This window comes from Catharus ustulatus, chromosome 3 (assembly GCF_009819885.2).
Source record: "Catharus ustulatus isolate bCatUst1 chromosome 3, bCatUst1.pri.v2, whole genome shotgun sequence".
Lineage (NCBI taxonomy): Eukaryota > Metazoa > Chordata > Aves > Passeriformes > Turdidae > Catharus > Catharus ustulatus.
Window position 1 is genome coordinate 118638649 of NC_046223.1, and position 20789 is coordinate 118659437.

Consider the following 20789-nt stretch of genomic DNA (forward strand, 5'->3'; position numbering starts at 1 on the left):
TGTAAGAAAATTTTAAATGTTATAAAAAGGGTGGAATCCTATAAAAAATTCTCAAATCCTACAAAAAATCCCAAATTCAAAAAGCATCCCAAAAAACCCTAATTGAAAAATCCCATAAAGCCCAAAAATCTGCTAAAATCCTTTTAAAAAATCCCACAAATTCATAGAAAAGCCAAAAAAACCCCAAATCACAAAAAAACCCAAATCCCAGAAAATCCCAAAAGAGCTCTAATATTGGAAAGTCTCCAAATCCCAAATAAATGCCCAAAATCCCAAAAAACCCCAAAAGCCCAAGAGACCCCAAATCTTTAAAAAGTGCCCAAATCCCAAAAAAATCCCAAATCCCAGCAAAGTCTCAAATCTCCAGAAAAACCCAAAACTCAAAAAACTCCTCCAAATAAAGAGAAAAAACCAAATGTGAAAATCCCAAATCCCCAAAACCAACCCCAAATCCCCCCAAAAACCTCAAATTCCAAAGAGAACCCCGAATCCCAAAAATCCCTGAATCCTAAAAATCCCCAAACCCCCAAATCTCAAAACCCCCAAAATTCCAAAAACCCCAACCCCAAATCCCAAAGAAATCCTCAAATCCCAACAATCCCCAAATCCCCAAAATTCCAAGAAGTTCAACCCCAAATCCCAACAAACCCAAATCCCAAATCCCAACAAAACCCAAATCCTGAAAATCCCAAGTCCCCAAATCCCCAAAAAACCCAAATCCACCCAAAACCTCAAATCCCAGAAAAAAACCTAAATCCCAGAAAAAGCCCCAAATCCCAAAAAACCAACCCAAAATCCTCAAAAAATTCCCCAAATGAAAAAAAAAAAAAAATCCCCCCAAAATCCCAAATTGGGGTTTTTTATTGGGATTTTTTTTAAATTCTTGGTTTTGTTTTTTTTAATTGGGGGCTTTGGGATTTGGGTTTTGTTCAGGGAACAGGGATTTTTTGAGGATTTGGGTTTTATTGGGATTTGGGGTTGGGTTTTTTGAATTTTGGAGTTTTTGGGATGTGTTTTTTTGGGGGATTTTTTTTTAATTTGGTGGTTTTTTTGGAAAATTTTTTTTTTTGTTTTTTGGGATTTGGGGTTGGGTTTGTTGGAATTTTGGGGTTTTCTGGAATTGGAGTTTTTCTTGGGATTTGGGGTTTTGGTGATTTGGTGTTTCTTTTATTTTGGGGTTTTGGGGAATTATGGGGCTCTTTTTATTTGGAGGATTTTTTTAAATTTGAGGGTTTTTGGGACTTGGGGTTTTTAAAATTTGATTTGGTTTTTTTAAATTCTGTTATTTTTGAGATTTAGGATTTTTTTGAGATTTGGGGGTTTTTTTAATTTGGGTTTTTTTTTGGATTTAGGGATTTTCTGGGATTTGGGCTTTTTTGGAATTTGGGTTTTTTGGGAACATTTTCGAATTAGGGAAATTTTTTTCTTGTTTTGTGGGGAGGGATTTCCTGATTTTTTTATGGGGATTTGGGGAAATTTTGGGAATTTTGGGAACAAGGGGCGGGGCCTCACCCATCGGGTCCGGCCGGGGGCTCCAGGGAATTCCGGGAATTCTGGGAATTCTCGGGAATGGGAACTTTGTTCATGATGAAAATCATCACCTCGGACTGCTGGTACGGCGGCAGCGTCCCCGAAAACGAGCCTGGCGTGAGGGGGGTAATTAATAAATTAATTAATTATTCATTAACGGGGACAGCTAATTAACAGAGGTGAGCAGTTAATTGATTAATGGGAATGAGCAATTAATGGGAATAATAGGAATAATGGGAATAATTACAGGGAATAATTAATTAATGGGAATAATTAATTAATGGGAGTGTTCAGTCATGGGAATGATTAATGGGAATGATTAACTGGAATAATGAATGGGAATGAGTAATGGGAATGATTAATTAATGGGAATGATTAATGGGAATGATTAATTAATGGGAAGGTTGATTCACGGGAATGATTAATGGAAATAATTAATTAATGGGAATGAGTAACAGGAATGATCAATGAATGGGAATGATTAACTAACTGGAATGATTAATGAGAATAATCAATTAATGGGAATGATCAATTAAAGGGAATGATTAATGGGAACGATAAACGGGAATAATGAATGGGAATGAGTAACAGGAATGATTAATTAATGGGAGTGATTAACTAATGGGAATGATTAATAGGAATTATTATGATTAGTTAATGGGAATGATTAATTAATAGGAATAATTAATTAATGGGAATGATTAACTATAGGAATGATTAACAGGAATGATTAAATAACAGGAGTAATTAATTAATGGGAATGATTAATTAATGGGAATTATTAACTATGGGAATTATTAATGGGAATAATTAATGGGAATGATTAATGAGAATAATGAACAGGAATATCAGAAATAATGAACAGGAATAATAGAAATAATTAATGGGAATGATTAATTAACAGGAATAATTAATGGGAATGACTAATGGTAACAATGGGAATAATTAATTGGGATAATTAACAGGAATAAAGGGAATAATGAACAAGAATGGGTAATGGGAATGATTAATTAATGGGAATGATTAACTAACAGGAATGATTAACAGGAATGATGAATGGGAATAATTAATGGGAATGATTAATCAACAGGAATGATTAACAGCAATAATGGGAATAATGAACGGGAATAATGAACGGGAATAATGAATTGGAGTAACTAATGGGAATAATGGGAAAAATGGGAATAATTAACGTGAATAACAGGAATAGTGAACAGTAATAATGAACGGGAACAATTAATGGGAATAGTGAATGAGAATAATTACTGGGAATGATTAATTAATGGGAATAATTAATGATTAATTAATGGGAATGGAAATAATGAATGGGAGTAACAGGAATAATGGTAATAATTAACAGGCGTAATGGGAATAATGGGAATCATTACTGGGAATAATTGGAATGGTGGGAATGACGGGAATAATGGGAATGATGGGAATGGTGAGAATGGGAATAATGGGAACGGTGGGAATGTAGGAATGAGGGGAATGGTGAGAATGGTGGGAATGGGAATGGGAATGGGAATAAGGGGAGCTGTGGGAATGATGGGAATAATGGAATGGTGAGAATGGGAACAACAGAGATGTGGAAAAACCAACAATACGTCACGCCCTTGTAACGAGAGATAATGGGAATGGTGGGAATAATGGGAATAGTGGGAACAACAGGAAGTATGGTAATATGGGAATGATGGGAATCATGGGAATGGGAACAACAGGAAGTACGGGAATATGGGAATGATGGGAATAATGGGAATCATGGGTGGGGATGAGAGCGGGAAAAGGAAGGGGAATGATGGGGATGATGGCAATAATGGGAATGGTGTGAATGGGGATGGGACTGGGAACAACAGGAACAACCCCATAAAACCTAATTAAAAACAACAGCCAGGAATTCCCGCAGAATTCCCATCAAACCCCTCAGGAGCGCTCACCGATGGTTCTGATCACGGCCTCCTGGAAGCCGCGCTCCTGCGCTGCGCTGGTGGCCGCTGGCCGGCGGTCGGTGGCCGCGGTGTGGCCGTCGGTGGCCGGGGGCTCGCAGGCGCTGAGGGCCAGGTCGATGCTGAGGCGCAGCTGCCGCAGGAGGGTGTTGAACACCTCCAGCACCGTGGGGCCTGCGCCGGGACACACCGGGATTTACTGGGATCACTGGGATTTACTGGGATCACCAGGATCACTGGGATTACTGGGATACACCGGGATCACCAGGATTTACTGGGATCACTGGGATTCACCAGGATTTACTGGGATCACCGTGATTTACTGGGATTACCGGGATTTACTGGGATCACCGGGATTCACTGGGACACACCAGGATCACCAGGACACTAAGGGATTACCAGGATTCACTGGGATTCACCAGGATTTACTGGGATCACTGGGATTACTGGGACACACCGGGATCACCGGGAATCACCGGGACACACCAGGGTTACCGGGATTACCGGAATTACCAGAATTACTGGGACACACGAGGATTTACCAGGACACACCGGGATTACTGAGATTCACTGGAATTCACTGGGACACACTGGAATTACCAGGATTCCCAGCGATGGGAATCATGGGAGTGCCACATGTTTTTCATGCCGGAATGACCGGGATGGCCGGAATTCCCAGTGCTGAAAACCAATAATCAGGTGTTTTTTTCACACAGGAATTCCTGCAATTCCCAGGATCCCTGGGATTCCCAGCATGGGGAACTGGGAATTCCCAGTGCTAGGAAGTTTCCAGTACCAGGAATTCCTGGAATTTCCAGTGTTGGGATCTGGGAATGGGGTGTTTTTCTCATACTAGAATTCTTGGAATTCCTGGAATTCCTGGTACTGGAAACTTCCTAGCACTGGGAATTCTGGGGTGAAAGAACCATTCCATTCCCAGTTCCCAGCAGCAGGAATTCTGGGAATCCTGGGAATCCGGGGAATCCTGGGACTGTGGCATGGAAAAAATGCCCCATTCCCAGTTTTTAGGGGTGGGAATTCCAGGAATCCTGGGAACTGGGAATGGGGCGGTTCTTGCTTTCAGGAAATCCCAGAATCCCAGAAAAATCCTGGAAAACCCCAGAAAATCTCAGAAAAATCTTAGGAAAATCCCGGGAATTCCTCACTTTCCATTTCCCAAACTTCCTCCTGGATCCCCTTCCCAAATTCCCGTGGAAATCCTGAAAAAAACCCTGGAAAACCCCAGAAAAACATGAAAAATCCCAAAAGAATCCCAGAAAATCCTGGGAAATCCTGAAAAATCTTGGAAAAATCACAGAAAATTGCAGAAAATCCTTGAAAATCCCAGAAAATCCCAGGAAAGCCCTGCAAAAAATCTGAAAAATGCTGGAAAGTCCAGGAAAATGCTGGAAAATACTGAAAAAAACCTGGAAAAATCCTGGAAACTCCCAAAAAATTCCCAGAAGCCCCAGAAAACTTCCAGAAATTCCTGGAAAATACTGGATAAATCCTGGGAAAATCCTGCAAAACCATGGGAAATCCGGAAAATACAGAAAAATTCTGGAAAAATCCTGGGAAATCCTGGAAATTCCCAGAAAATCCTGCAAAATCTCCCCAAAAAATCCCAGAAATTCCTGGAAAATCCCCCCAAAAATCATGGAAAACTCCAGATAATCCCCGGAAAATCCCTGAAAATCCCAGGAAAACGCCAGAAATTTCTCACTTTCCCTTTCCCAAACTTCTCCCTTCCCGAATTGCCGCAGAAATCCGGGAATTGCGGCGCACCCACGGATCCGGAGGCGGCGATCCCGGCCGCTTCCGAGAGCACCTCGACGATTCCCGCCCGGATCGGGGCCGCGCTCCGGCTGTTGGCGTCCAGGTGACCCAGGAGCTGCTGGATCACCAGGTGGGAATGCTGGGGCTGCAGGAAAAATGGGAATGGTCCAACATCCCGGGAATGCAAAGAAAAAATCTTGGGAATGTTCATCCCAGATTGCCAGGATTGCAAAAAATCTGGGAATGTTTAAACATCCCTGAATCCCGGGAATGCTGGGGATGAAAAAAAAATGGGAATGTTCATCCCGAATTTCCAGGAATGCAAAAAAAACCCCAGGAATGCTCATCCCGGATTTTCAGGAATGCTGGGGGTGCAAAGAAAGTGGGAATGTTTTCAATGGAGTTTAAATTCCCCTTTCTTGCGGGATTTCTGCTAGAAAATCCAGGAATGTCTCAGGGAAATCATGGAAAATTTAGAAAAGGTTTCAGGAAATCCCAAGAAATTCAGTAGAATCGCAGGAAAATACGGAAAAATCTCTGGAAATCCCAGGAAATTTTGGAACACCATGGAAAATCCCAGAAAATCCTGGGAAATCCCAAAAAACCAGAAAACCCCAAGGAGTCCCAGGACTTCACAGAAAATCCTGGAAAATTGTGGGAAATGCCAAAATTCCCGGAAAAATCCTGGAAAATCAAGAAAACCCCAGAAAATCCCAGAAATTCCTGGGGAAATCCGGGAGAAATCCTGGAAAATGCTGGAAAATCTTTGAAAATCGTGGAAAATTCAATAAAAATCAGGAAAAAATCCCAGAAAAATCCTGGGAAATCCTGGAAAATCCCTAGAAGTTCCAGAAAATCATGGAAAACCCCATAAAACCCAGAAAAATCCCAGAAAAATTCCTGAGAAACCCAGGAAAATCAATGAAAATCTTGGAAAATCCCAGAAAAAGTCCTAAAAAACCTTGGAAAATCCCAGAAGACCCTAGAAAATATCTGAAAATCCCAGGAAAATCCTGGAAAATTCCATTAAATGCTGGAAAATCCCAGAAAAACATCTTAAAAATCAGGGAAAAGCATAAAACCCCCCAGAAAATGGTAGAAAATTCCTGAAAATCCTGGAAAAACATGGAAAATCCAAGAAAAATCCCAGAAAAATTCCTTAAAAACCTGGGAAAAATCCTGGAATATCACAAAAAATCTCTGAAAATCCCGAGATTGGCCCAAATTCGGGGATTTGGGGAATTTCTGGGATGGAAATCTGGGAATTCCCAATGGGAATTCTCCCAGCAGAGAGATTCCCAAAAAATCCCAGATCTAGATGTGCATTCCTGGCTTTTTTTTTTTGTTTTGTTTTTTGGGATCCCTGCAGAATTTGGCAGAGATTCCCGAGGGTTTTTTGGGAATTCCCACCTGGATGGAGAACATGATGATCCGGAAGCAGCTGCGGGCGAAGACCTGCGGCTCCCACAGGGAGTGATTGTCCAGGTGGCTGGAAAACAGGGAAAAAAGGGGGAAAAATGGGAATTCTGGGAAAAATGGGGAATTCTGGGGGGAAGGGGGATTCAATGGGGAATGGGAATTATGGGGAAAATTTGGATTCTGGGAAAAATGGGAGTTCTGGGAAAAATAGAAATGAGAAGGAAAATGAGAATGAGAAAGGAAAACAGGGAATTCTGGGAGAAATTGGAATTCTGGAAAAAAATGGGAATTCTGGAAAAACCAGGGGATTCTGGGAAAGATGAAATTAGAGGGAAAATGGAATTCCAGGAAGAGACAGGAATTCTGGGAAAAATGGGAATTCTGAGGGGAAATGGGAACTCTGGGAAAAACGGGATTCTGGGGGAAATGGGAATTCCAGGAAAAAAAGGGGATTCTGGGAAAAATGGGATTAGAGGGAAAATAGGGAATGGTGAGAAAAAAATGGGAATTATGGGAAAAAACAGGAATTGTGGGGGAAATGGGAAAAATGGGAAAAATGGGGAATTCTGGGAAGGATGGAACTAGAGGCAAAACGGAATTCCAGAGGGAAATGAGAATTCTGGGGAAAATGGGAATTCTGGGGGGCAATGGGAATTCTGGGAAAAAGAGGAATTCCAGGAGAAATGTGGATTCTGGGGAAAAAACGGAATTAGAGGGAAAACAGGGAATTCTGGTAAAAAACGGGAATGCCAGGGGAAATGGGACTTCTGGGAGAAAATCCCAATTTTTCTCCTCATGAATTCCCATTTTTTTCCTGGGAACTCCCAGTTTTTTTCTGAGAACTCCCAGGTTTTTTTTCTTGGAATTCCGACTGACATGAGCACGGGCTTGATGGCGTTCTTGATGTTGCCGTAGGCCGCTCTTCCCAGCAATTCCCGGAGGCAGCGCTCAGCCAAGTCCCAGGGATTCTCCTGCTCCTTCTCCGAGGCCTGGAGCGGCGACGGGGAGCGGCTGCGGGAAAACGGGAATGACAGGGATGATGGGAATGGGGGAATGATGGGATTGATGGGAATAATGGGAATTCAGAGTGATGGGAATGGGAATGGGAGTAATGGGATTGGGAATAATGGGAATGACGGGAATTTGGGAATAATGGGAATTTGGGAACAATGGGAATATTGGGAAGAATGGGAATGATGGGAATTTGGGAATGTAGGAATGATGGGGATCATGAGAGTTACGGGAATTATGGGAATGATGGGAATGGTGGGAATGATGGCAATGATGGCAATGAAAAGAATGGGAATAAATGACAGGATTAATGGGAATAATGGGAATGACAGGAATGATGGGAAGTACAGGAATGGGAATGATGGAAATGGGAATGATAGGAATGGGAATGATGATGATGAGAATGATGGGAATGATTGATGGGAACGACGGGAATGTGGGAATGATGGGAATAATGGGAATGGGATTGGAAAGAATGGGAAAGGGAATAACAGAAATAAATGGGAATTATGGGAATAGTAGGAATGGGAATGATGCGAATAATGGAAACTTTTCCAGCCCCATTCCCACTTTTCCCACCCTATTCCTATTTCCTGCACCATTTTCACTTTTCTGACCCCATTCCCAGATTTTTCATCCCCATTCCCAAATTTCCCACCCCATTCACAGATTTCCCATCCCAGTCCCACTTTTCCCTCCCCATTGCCAAATTTCCTGCCCCATTCCCACTTTTACATCCCCATGCCCACTTTTTTGACCCCTTTCCCACTTTTCCATTCCCATTCCCAGATCTCCATCCCCATTCCCACTTTCCCCACCCCACTCCCAATCTTCCATCCCCCCTTCCCCCGTTTCCTGCCCCATTCCCATCCCCCTTATTCCCAAACCCCAATCCCGGTGGGAATCCCCCCCCTTTTCCCACCCCATTCCCGGCATTCCCGGCGTTCCTTCCTGGCGTTCCCACCTCTGGGGGTTGCCGGCCTGCTGGAGGTTGAAGAGCAGCGAGGGCACGATCTTGTCCATGTGCTGCGGTTCCCAGATGTTGGCCTGCAGCTCGTCGTTCACCGTCTTACGCACCACGCCCTGCAGCCCCTTGATCCCCGACATCCGGATCCTGACGGGAAAAACTCCCGGAATTCCGCGGGGTTGTCCCGACCCGCCTTGGAATGGGGCTTTTCCCCGTACCCAATCTTTTCTTGATCCCAAATCCCTTAACATCCCAAATCTTTCCTGATCCTAAAATCCTTTCCTGATCTCAAAGTGTTTTCCCGATCCCAAATCCTTTCCCAATCCCAAATCCTTTCCCAATCCTGAACCTTTTTCCAATCCCAAATCCACTCCCGATCCAAAATCCTCTCCTGATCCCAAAATCTTTTCCCGATCCCAAATCCTCTCCTGATCCTAAATCCCTTCCAATCCCAAATCCCTCCCAAATACCAAAATCCTTTCCTGATCCCAAAATCTTTTCCTGATCCCAAATCCTTTCTTGATGCTGAAATCTTTTTCCAGATCCCAAATCTGTTCCTGGTCCCAAATCCATTTGCAATCCCCAAAATCCTCTCCTGGTCCCAAATTTGTTCCAGATACCAAATCCATTCCCAATCCCAAATCCTTTCCCCGCTTATTTTGTTTTTCCTGGTTGTTTTTCCCATTTTTCCCAGGTTTTTTTTCCAGTTCTTTTTCCCATTTTCCCAATTGTTTCTGGTTTGTTTTTTTGCCAGGTTTTTTTCCCTGGTTATTTTGTTTTTCCTGGTTTGTTGTTCTTTGTCTTTTTTCCCTCTTTTTTCCTTTCCCCCCCCGCCCCATTTATTTTGTTCTCCTCATTTGTTTTTCCCGTTGGTTTCTCCTGGTTTTTTTCCCAGCTATTTAATTTTCCCCATTTTTTTTCCCATTTTTTCCCCGTTTATTTCACTCTCCCCATTTATTTCTCCCATTTGTTTCTCCCATTTTGTTTCCCAGTTATTTTATTTACCTCGCTTTTTTCCCCATTTTTTCCCCCCATTTAATTAATTTTCCCTGTTTGTTTTTCCCATTTTTTAACCCCATTTATTTAATTTTCCCCTGTTTTTTCCCCAGTTATGTAATTTTTCCCATTTTTTTCCCAGTTCTTTTCCCTGTTTATTTTGTTTGCCCCATTTATTTCCTTTTCCTTTTCCCCATTTATTTCCCTGTCCCTGTTTGTTTTCCCATTTGTTTCTCTCATATTTTTACCCAGTTTATTTCTTTTTCCCCATTCTTTTTCCCCCAGTTACTTTATTTTCTCTGTTTTTTTCCCAGCTGTTTTTCCTGTATTCCCCCCCATTTATGTCCTTTTCCTGTTTCCCGTTTCCTTTTCCTGTTTCCCATTTCCCATTTCCCTTTCCTGTTTCCTTTTCCCACTTCCCTTTCTTGTTTCCTTTTCCCATTTCCCTTTCCTTTTCCCTTTCCCATTTCCCTTTCCCTTTCCCCTTCCCTTTTTCCCTTTCCCATTTCCCTTTCCTGTTTCCTTTTCCCTTTCCAGTTTCCCATTTCCCTTTCCCTTTCCCTTTCCTGTTTCCCTCTTCCTTTCCTTTTCCCCTTTCCCATTTCCCTTTCCTTTTCCTTTTCCCATTTCCCCTTTCCCATTTCCCGTTTCCCTTTCCGGTTGTTGCCGGCACCTGGCGCGCACGTCGGGGTCGGCGTGGCTGGAGTGGCACATCTCGCTGAAGCGCGACACGAAGAAGTCGTAGCTGCGGTGGTACGAGGGCGTGTCCTCCTCAATGTTGGCAAACTTCACAAACTGCAGGGTTCCCAAAAAAAAACCATTCGGGAATCACCGCCAGAACAGTGGGAAAAATCGCCGGGGAAATCACAGCGAAAATCGCGGTGAAATTCTGCCCAAAATTGGGAATTTTCAGGGTTTTTTTGGGGAAAAAACACTCCCAAAATAACCTGGAATTCTGCACTAAATGGGTAATTTTCAGGTTTTTGGGGAAAAAAAAATCTCCAGGAAAATTGCTCCAAAAATTCACCCAGAACGTGGGGAAGACCGCCTGGAATTCAACTACTTGAATTCCACCACTTTTCCCAAAAATCCTTGGGAGTTCCACAACTTTTCCCAAAAATTTGTGGGAAATCCTCCACTTTCCCCAAAAATCTGTGGAAAATCCCCCACTTTTCCCAAAAATCCTGGGAATTCTGGCAGTTTTCCCAAAAAATCTTGGAAATCCCACCACTTTTCCCAAAAAATCCATGGGAATCCACCAATTTTCCCAAAATCCTTGGAAATCCCACCAATTTTCCCAAAAATCCTTGGCAATCCCACCAATTTTCCCAAAAATCCATGGGAATCCACCAATTTTCCAAAAATTCTTGGGAGTTCCACCACTTTTCCCAAAAATCTGTGGGAAATGCCTCAATTTTCCCCAAAAAACCTTGGGAATTCCACCACAATTCCCAAAATTCCCCTCCCTTTTCCCGCCCTTTCCCCTCATGGCACCACCATTTTGTGACCCCCGAGCTCCCATTTCCAGGCCGTTTCTCCTGGGGATTCCTCCGTGATTTCTCCCGGAATTCCTGGGATTTTCTGGGAATTCCCTTTCCTGGCACTCACGGAGTTGGTTCCCAGGATTTGCAGGTTGGGCTTCTCCGACTCCAGGAGCTTGGCCACCATCTTGAGGAAGCTCTCGACGAAGAGGTTGATGCTCTGGCAATGGCACGCCATCAGCAGCTGGTCCAGAGCCTCCATGGCGATGCACACCGACCTAATTAACGCATTAATTAACACCGGGGATATCATTAATTAACACCAGCGATCATTAATTAATGCTGGGAATCATCCTGGAATACAGTCAGGGGAAGGGATGGGAAGGAAATTTGGGAATGTGGGGATTTCAGGATTTGGAAATTGGAATTTGGGGATTTCGGATTTGGGGATTTGGGAATTTGGGATTTGGGGATTTGGAAAGGGATTTAGGGAAGGGAATCTGGGAATTTGGGGGTTTGGGAAGGGAGTTTGAGAAGAGAAACAAATTTGGGAATTTGGGATTTAGGGATTTGGGGAAGGGAGTCTGGGAATCAGGAAATTTGGGAAAGAATTTAAGGAAGGTATTTCAGGAAGGAATTTAGGGATTTGTAAAAGGTTTGAAGGAAGGGAATTCCAGAAGAGAATTTGGGAATTTAGGAATGGACTTAAGGAAGGGATTTAGGAAAAGGAATCTGGGATGGGAATGCGAGAGTATGTGAATGGATTTAGGGAAGTGAATCTGGGAAGGAAAAGGAATTTGGGAATTTGTGAACGGATTACAGGCAGGGATTTAGGAAAGGGAATTTGGGAAGGAATTTAAAGATGGGAATCTGGATATTTGGGAATTTGGGGATTTGGGAACGGATTTCAGGAAGCGATTTAGGGAAGGGAATCTGGGAATTTGGGAATCTGGGATTGCGGGGTTGTGGGATTCGATCCATCTGGGATTGAGGGATTGGATCCGTGTGGGATTGAGGGATTGGATCCATGTGGAATTGGGATTGGATCCATGTGGGACTGAGGGATTGGATCCATCTGGGATTGAGGGATTGGATCCATGTGGGATTGGGATTGGACCTGTGTGGGATTGAAGGACTGGATCCATCTGGGCTTGTGGGATTATTTTTCCCTGCCCAGCCCAAATTGGGATTGTGCTGCCGGAATCCCATGGATCCGGTGAATCCTGTGTATCCCATTCATTCCAGGAATCGCATGGATCCCACGAATCCCAGTGAATCCCGTGGATCTCGTGGATGCAGTGCATCCCATGAATCCTGGTGGATCCCATGAACCCCCCGGTGAACCGCAGTGAAGCCCGCGGATCCCACGAATCTCGACGAATCCCATGGATCCCGGTGTATCCCGGTGTTTCCCGGTGCATCCCCCGAGCCCCCCGGTGCATCCCGGCGTGTCCCGGCGCTGACCCGTATCGGTGCCGGCCGACGTCGCGGATCAGGCGCTCGGACAGGTAGGCGCCGATGCGGTCGAGCTTCTCCGGGGCCGAGAGCGCGTAGAAGGTCAGCTTCTCCATGTTGGTCTTCACCAGCCCGTCCTGCCCGGAAAACAACCGGAACGCGTGGCGGGAATGCCCACCGGGAACTCATCACAGCGGGAAAGTATCAGCGAAATATCGGAGACACGCCGGGAACACATGGCGGGAAAGTACCGGGAACATACCAGGAACATACTGGGAAAACAGTGGGAAAATACCGGGAACACAGCAGGAACACAGCGGGAACGCAATGGAAAAATAGCAGGAAAATATCAGGAAAATAGCGGGAACACACTGGGAACATAGCGGGAACATACTGGGAAAAGAGTGGGAAAATATTGGGAACACACTGGGAAAATATCGGGAAAATACCAGGAATACATCAGGAACACAGTGGGAACGCACCAGGAAAATATTGGGAACACACTGGGAAAACAGCAGGAACACATACTGGGAACACAGTGGAAAAACAATGGGAACACACTGGGAACACAGTGGTAACACATAGCAGGAAAACACTGAGAACACAGCAGGAAAATACTGGGAAAATCGTGGGAACACATAGCAAGAACATACCAGGAAAGCAGCGGGAACACAGCCAATACACACCGGGAAAATAGTGGGAAAACAGCAGGAACACAGTGGGAAAATAGAGGGAAAAGAAGGGGAAAATAATGGGAAAATATCAGGAACACAGTAGGAAAATAGCGGGAACATGCCAGGAACACACTGGGAAAATACTGGGAAAATATCAGGAAAATTCTGGGAAAATAGTGGGAAAATACCAGGGAAATACCTAGAAACGCACAGTGGGAACACACCAGAAAAATATCGGGAACACACTGGGAACATACTAGTAAAATACTAGGAAAATGCCGGAAACATATCACAAAAATATCAGGAACACACTGAGAAAATAGTGGGAAAATAGCAGGAACACACCAGGAAAATATCGGGAAAATACTGGGAACATACCAGGAAAATATCGGGATAACGAGAGGGCAGGGCGGGATGGATAAATGGGGGAAAGGGGGAAAAAGAGAAAAAGGGGAAAAAGGGGAAAACCCCACAACCCCAATCCCAAATTCCCAAATCCCAAACCCCAAATTCCAGACCTCAAATCCCAAGTCCTAAATCCCAAACCCAATGCCTAATTTCCCGAATCCCAATTCCCAAACCTCAAACCCCAAATTCCCAAAACCCCAAATCCCCTCTCCAAAATTCCCTCAATTTCCCAGGAAATCTTCTCCTTCCCTTGGGATTTCCTGGCCTGGAACATTCTGAGATTTCTGGGGTTTCCAGGATTGACCATTCCAAGATTTCCGGGATTTCCAGGATCAAACATCCCCAGATTTCCGGAATTTCTGGTCTGTAACATTCCCAGATTTCTGGGATTTCCAGGCTGGAACATTCCCCTGTTTCCAAACTGGAACATTCCCAGATTTCCAGGATTGAACATTCCCAGATTTCCAGGATTTCCCAGCTGGAACATTCCCAGATTACTGAGATTCCCAGGATTTCACAGCCTGCAACATTCCCAGATTTTCAGCATTTCTGGGATTGAACATTCCCAGATTTCTGGGATTTCCAGTATTGAACATTCCCAGGTTTCCAAGATTTCCAGGATTTCTGAGATTTCCCAGATTTCCCAGCCTGGAATATTCCCAGATTTCTGGAATTTTCAAGATTGAACATTCCCAGATTTCTGGGATTTCTGGGATTGTACATTCTCAGTTTTCCAGGATTTCCTGGCCCAGAACATTCCCAGATTTCTGGAATTTCCAAGCCTGCAACATTCCCATTTTTCTGTCATTTCTGGGATTGAACATTCCCAGATTTCTGGGATTTCCTGGTCTGAAATATTCCCAGATTTCTGGGATTGCCAGGATTTCTGGCCTGGAACATTCCCAGATTTCCAGGATTGAACATTCCCAGATTTCTGGCATTTCTGGGATTGAACATTCCCAGATTTCTGGGATTTCCAGTATTGAACATTCCCAGGTTTCCAAGATTTCTGGGGTTTATGAGATTTCCCAGATTTCCCAGCCTGGAACGTTCCCAGATTTCTGAAATTTACAAGATTGAACATTCCCGGATTTTTGTGATTTCTGGGATTTTACATTCCCAGATTTCCAGGATTTCCTGTCCCAGAACATTCCCAGATTTCTGGGATTTCCAGGATTGAACATTTCCAAATTTCCAGGATGCCTGGAACTTTCTCAGATTTCCAAGATTTCCAGGATTTCTGGGATTGACCATTTCCAGATTTCCAGGATTTCCAGGCCTGGAATATTCCCAGATTTCCAAGATTTCCAGGATTGAACATTCCCAGATTTTCTGCATTTCTGGGATTGAACATTCCCACATTTCTGGGATTTCTGGCCTGGAACATTCCCAGATTTCTGACCTGGAACATTCCCAGATTTCTGGGATTTCCTGGCCTGGAACATTCCCAGATTTCCAAGATTTCCAGGATTGAACATTCCCAGATTTCTGGAATTTCCAAGACTGAACATTCCCAGATTTCTGGGATATCTCAGCCTGGAAGTTTCCCAGATTTCTGGAATTTTCAGGATTGAACATTCCCAGATTTCTGGGATTTCTGGCCTGGAACATTCCCAGATTTCCAGGATTGAACATTCCCAGATTTCTGGTATTTCCAGGCTGGAAGATTCCCAGATTTCTGGGATTTCCAGGACTGAACATTCCCAGATTTTCAGCATTTCCAGGATTGAACATTCCCAGATTTCTGGTCTGGAACATTCCCGAATTTCTGGCATTTCCAGGATTGAACATTCCCAGATTTCTGGGATTTCCTGGCCTGGAACATTCCCAGATTTCTGGGATTTTCCCGTCCCACTCTCAGATTCCCGGGATTTCCTGGGATTACCTCGGGATCCTCGGGGAAGATGTTGTCCACCAGGCGCTTGTAGCGGGGCCGGAGCGCTCCGCAGCAGCCGCAAACCCCTGGGAAAAATCCAGAAAAATTGGGAAAAATTGAGAAAAATCGGGATTGGGAACAGCCTCGGAATTCGAGGAACCCCAGAAAATTCCGAGGAATCCCAGAAAATTCCGAGGAATCCCAAGGAATTTCAAGAAATTCAGGGAGAGGACTGGGAATGAGGAAATTCCTGAATTTCTCAGCTTGGAATTCCATGGGAAAGACCTAGAAAAAATCCAGGAAAAATAATGAAAAAAATCTGGAAGAAATATAGGAAAAATCTGGAGAAAAATCCTGGAAAACATCCAGGAAAAATCTGGGAAAAATGGTGGAAAAATCCAGGAAAAAATCCTGGGAAAAAATCCGGGAAAAAAAGCCTGGAAAAATCCTGGAATAACCCAGAAAAAAACCAGGAAAAATCGTGGAAAAATCCTAGAAAAATCCAGGAAAAAAAATCCAGAAAAACTCTGAAATACTCTGGGGAAATTCCAGGAAACATCCAGGAAAAATCCAGGTAAAATAGGGGAAAATCATGGAAAAATCGTGGAAAAATCCTAAAAAAACCCAGGAAAATATCCAGGGGAAAATCCAGGAAAAGTCCTAAAATAATCTGGAAAAAATCCAGGAAACATCCTGGAAAAAACTAATACAAATCCAGAAAAAATGCAGGAAAAATCTGGGAAAATCCAGGGAAAATCGTGGGAAAATCGTGGAAAAATCCTAAAAAAAATCCAGGAAAAAAAATCCAGGAAAAATCCTGGAAAACTTCCAAGAAACATCCAGGAAAAATCTCATAAAAATCCTGGAAAAAAAAAATCCTGGAAAAATCCTGGAATAATCCTGGAAAACTCCAGGAAAATCGTGGGAAAATTGTGTAAAAATCCTAAAAAATCCAGGGGAAAAAAAAATCCAGGATAAAAAAAACCAAACAGGAAAATCGTGGAAATATCCTAAAAAATCCAGGAAAAATCCAGTGGAAAAAATCCACTAAAATCCAGGAAGAATCTAATAAAAATTCAGGGGAAAAAAAAACAGCAAAAAAATCCAGGAAAAAAAGTGGAAAAATCCTAATAAATCCATTTCAAAATCCAGGGAAAGATCATGGAAATATCCTGGAGAAACCCAGGAAAAATCCAGGAAAAATCCTAAAAAAACCCAGGAAAAAATCCGGGAAAAAAAAAAAAAAACACCTGGAAAAATTCCCCCCCTCCCCCCCTCCCTCTCCCCATCCCCATCCCGATCCCAAATTTTCCCCCAAATTCCCCAAATTTCGCCACTACCTGCTCCGGGCACGGGCAGCATCTCCCAGGAGCGGAGTTGGAATTCCGGGAATTCCGAGAATTCTCACGGATCGGGATGGGGAAAATCGGGAATTTCAGGAAAATCGGGATAAAAATTCCCGGTTTTCCCGGCAGCTCCCGGCGGCCGCATCGCTGCAAAAATGCGGGGAAAAAAATCCGGGAGCGGCTGCTGAGTCACGGCTGGAAAATCGGGAATTCTGGGGCTGGAAAATCGGGAATTCTGGGGCTGGAATTTTGGGAATTGAGGTTGAGGTGGAGGGGATTTTTTTTTTTTTTTTTTTTTTTTCGGCTGGGAATGAGAAAAGCGCCGCGAGGTTTTTTGGGAATTCGGGAGGAGCCGAGCCCGGAGTGGAATTTTGGGATGGGTAGGAATTTTTTTGGGATGCTTCAAAATCCTGGGAAGCGGCTCCGGCTCCAGCTCCTTTATTTTATTTTACTTCATTTTATTTTATTTTATTTTATTTTATTTTATTTTATTTTATTTTATTTTATTTTATTTTATTTTATTTTATTTTATGTTATTTCATTTTATTTTTATTTTATTTTATTGGGATTTTTAGGGAATTTGGGAATGGTTTGGGTGGGAAAGGAGAAGAATTCCCGATCCTAGACCCAGGGAAAAATTGCAGCTGCAGATTCCTTGGAATTCCCTGGAATTATTTTCCAAAATCCCTTCCCGATCCCTTTTTTTTTTTTTTTTCCCTCAGTGGAATCCATTCCTGGTTTTCTTGGAATTCCCGAAGTTTTGTCCCCATCGCGTCCCTGGGATGGGGAATTTTGGGATGGGGAATTTTGGGATGCGGGCACAGGTGAACTCCCCCAAAAAATCCTAAAAAAATCCCCAAAAATCCCCCTAAATAAATAAATAAATAAAGATCCCCCCCAAATCCCAAAAACGTCCCCAAAAAAATCTCAAAAAAATCCCCAAAAATCCCCCAAAAATAAAATTTTAAAAATCCCCCCAAAATTTTCAAAGTCCTAAAAAAAAATCCCGTAAAAATAAAAAAACCTCAAAAAATTCCTCCAAAAATCCTCCCCAAATCCCCCCAAAATAGAAAAAAGAATCCCCAAAAATCTCCAAAAACATCCCCAAAAATCCTCAAAAAGTCCTCAAAAAATCCCCCAAAATCCTCCAGAAATTCCCCCAAAATCCTAAAAAAAGAATTTTAAAAATCCCACCAAAATGAAAAAAATTCCTCACACAACAAAAATAAATCCCCCAAAAAGTCCTCAAAAAATCCCCCCCAAAATTTGAAATCCTTGGAAAAACTGTCCTCATTCCCTGATTTTTTTTTCTCAATTTTTATTATTATTTTTAAATTTTTATTTGTTAAGGAATTCTCGCTGTTTTCCTGGGAATGAGCAGGAAAATGTGAATTTCTAGGCCGGGGGATTTGGAATCGGGAATAAATCTGGGAAAATTCCAGCCTGGAATTCTGGGGAAAAGTGGGAAAGGTGGAAAAATCAGGAAAAGGGGAAAAAAGAGGAAAAACTAAAAAAAAAAAAAAAAAAAATATAAAAAAAATTAAGGAAAAAGCAGGAAAATAAAAGAAAAAAAAAAGGAGGGAAAAGCAGGAAAAATGGGAAAATTAGGAAAAGGAAGGAAAAAGGAGGAAGAAAAGCAGGAACAGGAAGGGAAAAGGAAGAAAAATGAAGGAAAAGGAGGAAAATAAAATGGGGGGAAAGGAGAAAAAGGAAAAAAGGGGGAAATGGAAAAAGGGGAAAAAGAAGAAAAAATGGAAATTGAGGAAAAGGGGGAAAAAAGGAGGAGAATGGGGAAAAAGAAGGAAAGGAAAATCAGGGAAAAGGGGAAAAAGGAAAATAAGGAAAATTATGGAAAAATGGGAAAAAAGGGAAATGGGAAAGGGAGGAAAAGGAGGGCAGAGGACAGGAAGGGGTTAAAGGAGGGAGGGATTAAAACCTGGGATAATCCCGAGCTCATCCCAAAATCCCCGCGGGAGGGAAAATTCCTGGGAAAAATTCCAGGAAAATATTCCTGTGGAAAAATTCTGGGAAAAAAATTCCTGGGAAAAAATTATTGGGAAAAAATCCTGGGGAAAAATTCCTGGAAATAAGTCCTGGGAAAAGTTCTTGGAAAAAATTCCTGTGAAAAAATTCCTGGGCAAAAATCCGTGAAAAATTCATGGGAAAAATTCTAGGAAAAAAAATTCTGGGGAAAAATTCCCACAAATAATTCCTGGAAAAAAATCCTAGAAAAAAATGCCAGGAAAAAATTCCTGGGAAATATTCCTGGGGAAAAAAATCCCAAAAATAATTCCTGGGGAAAAAAATCCCAAAAATAATTCCTGGGGAAAATTCCTGGAAAATATTCCTGTGGAAAATTTCTGGGAAAAAAATTCCTGGGAAAAATTACTGGGAAAAAAATGTCCTGGAAATAATTCTTGGGAAAAAATTCCTGAGCAAAATTACTGGGGAAAAACTACTGGGGAAAAAGTCCTGGAAAAACATCCTGGAAAAAAATTATTGGGAAAAATTCCTGGGGAAAAAATCCTGGAAATAATTCCTGGGAAAAATTATTAGGAAAAAAATCCTAGGAAAAAAATCCTGGGAAAAATTCCTGGGAAAAATTCCTGTGGAAAAATTCCTGGCAAAAAAATCTGGGAAAAATTCCTGGGAAAAAAATTGTTAGGAAAAAAAATCCCGGAAAGAATGATTGGAAAAAAAATCTGGGGAAAAATTCCCAGAAATAATTCCTGGAAAAAAATCGTGGGAAAAAAATAAATGGAACAAAATTCCTGGGGAAAAAAATTCTGTGTTAAAAACTACAGGGAAAAAAAATCCTAGGAAAATATCCTGGAAAAAAATTCCTGGGGAAAAATTACCAAAAAAAATTCCTGGAAAAAGTTCTTGGGAAAAATTCCTGTGAAAAAATTACTGGCAAAAAATTCCTGACGAAAAAAATCTGAGAAAAAATCCTGAGAAAAAAATATTGTTGGGAAAAATTCATGGGAAAAATATCCTGGAAAAAATCCTTGGAAAAAAAATCAGGGGAAAAATTCCCACAAATAATTCCTGGGAAAAAAAATTGCTGGGAGAAAAAGAAATCCAGAAATAACTCCCAGAAAAAAACCCCGGAAAAATTCCTGGGAAAAAATGAATGGGGAAGACTTCAGGGAAAATTCCCAGGAAAAAACTTCCTTGGAAAAAAACCCATGAAAATTCCCTGAGAAAAGTCGGGAGAATTTGGGAATTGGGCGTGTCTGGCCATGGGAGAATCCTGGGATTTCAGGAATTCAGAAAAGAGGGAAAAGCCGGATCCGAGTCCCAAATCCCGGGAAAATCCCATTCCCAAAATCCCTCCCCCCACTCCTTTTTCCTGGAATTCCCAAAAATCCCAAATCCCAAAAAAATCCCAAAAAATCCCAAACCTGAAAATTCCCGAATTCCAGACCCCAAAAATCCTAAATCCCCAAAATCCCAAATCTGCAAAATCCCAAACCCCAAAAATCCCCAAATCCAAAAATCCCCAAAACTCAAAAAACCCCAAATCCCAAAAATCCCAGTTCCAAAAATTACAATTCCCAAATTCCAGATCCCAAAAGTCCCAAACCCTAAAAATCCCAAATCCCAAAAATCACAATTCCCAAATCCCAAACCTCAAAATTCCCAATTCCCAAATTCCAGACCCCAAAAATCCCAAATCCCCAAAATCACAAATCTCCAAAATCCCAAATCCCAAAAATTCCCAAATCCAAAAATCCCCAAAACTCCAAAAACCCCAATCCCAAAAATCCCAAATTCCAAAATTCCCAAATCCCAAAATTTCCATATCCCAAAACCCACAATTCCCAAATTCCAGATCCCAAAAGTCCCAAACCCCAAAAATCCCAAACATCCAAAAATCCCAACTCCAAAAATCCCAGCCTCAAAA

At 42.3% G+C, this 20789-nt stretch overlaps 1 protein-coding gene across 2 annotated transcripts in view; it reads right to left on the reverse strand.

Annotated features, from left to right (window-relative positions):
* Positions 1-20789, reverse strand: part of EFR3B (EFR3 homolog B) — a 39231-nt gene that overhangs the window by 14299 nt on the left and 4143 nt on the right. The window contains exons 1-11 of one of the 2 annotated variants that reach the window (XM_033056084.2): positions 16877-17231; positions 15546-15622; positions 12588-12715; positions 11251-11401; positions 10316-10437; positions 8644-8793; positions 7545-7679; positions 6660-6738; positions 5259-5394; positions 3465-3647; positions 1513-1642 (exon numbers count right to left, since the gene is read on the reverse strand). In XM_033056084.2, the coding sequence (XP_032911975.1) occupies positions 1513-1642; positions 3465-3647; positions 5259-5394; positions 6660-6738; positions 7545-7679; positions 8644-8793; positions 10316-10437; positions 11251-11401; positions 12588-12715; positions 15546-15622; positions 16877-16898 (1313 nt within the window). In that variant the 5' untranslated portion in view covers positions 16899-17231. Of the gene's footprint in view, positions 1-1512; positions 1643-3464; positions 3648-5258; positions 5395-6659; positions 6739-7544; positions 7680-8643; positions 8794-10315; positions 10438-11250; positions 11402-12587; positions 12716-15545; positions 15623-16876; positions 17232-20789 lie in introns of those variants that run through there. The other variant, XM_033056085.2, reaches the window with a different exon arrangement.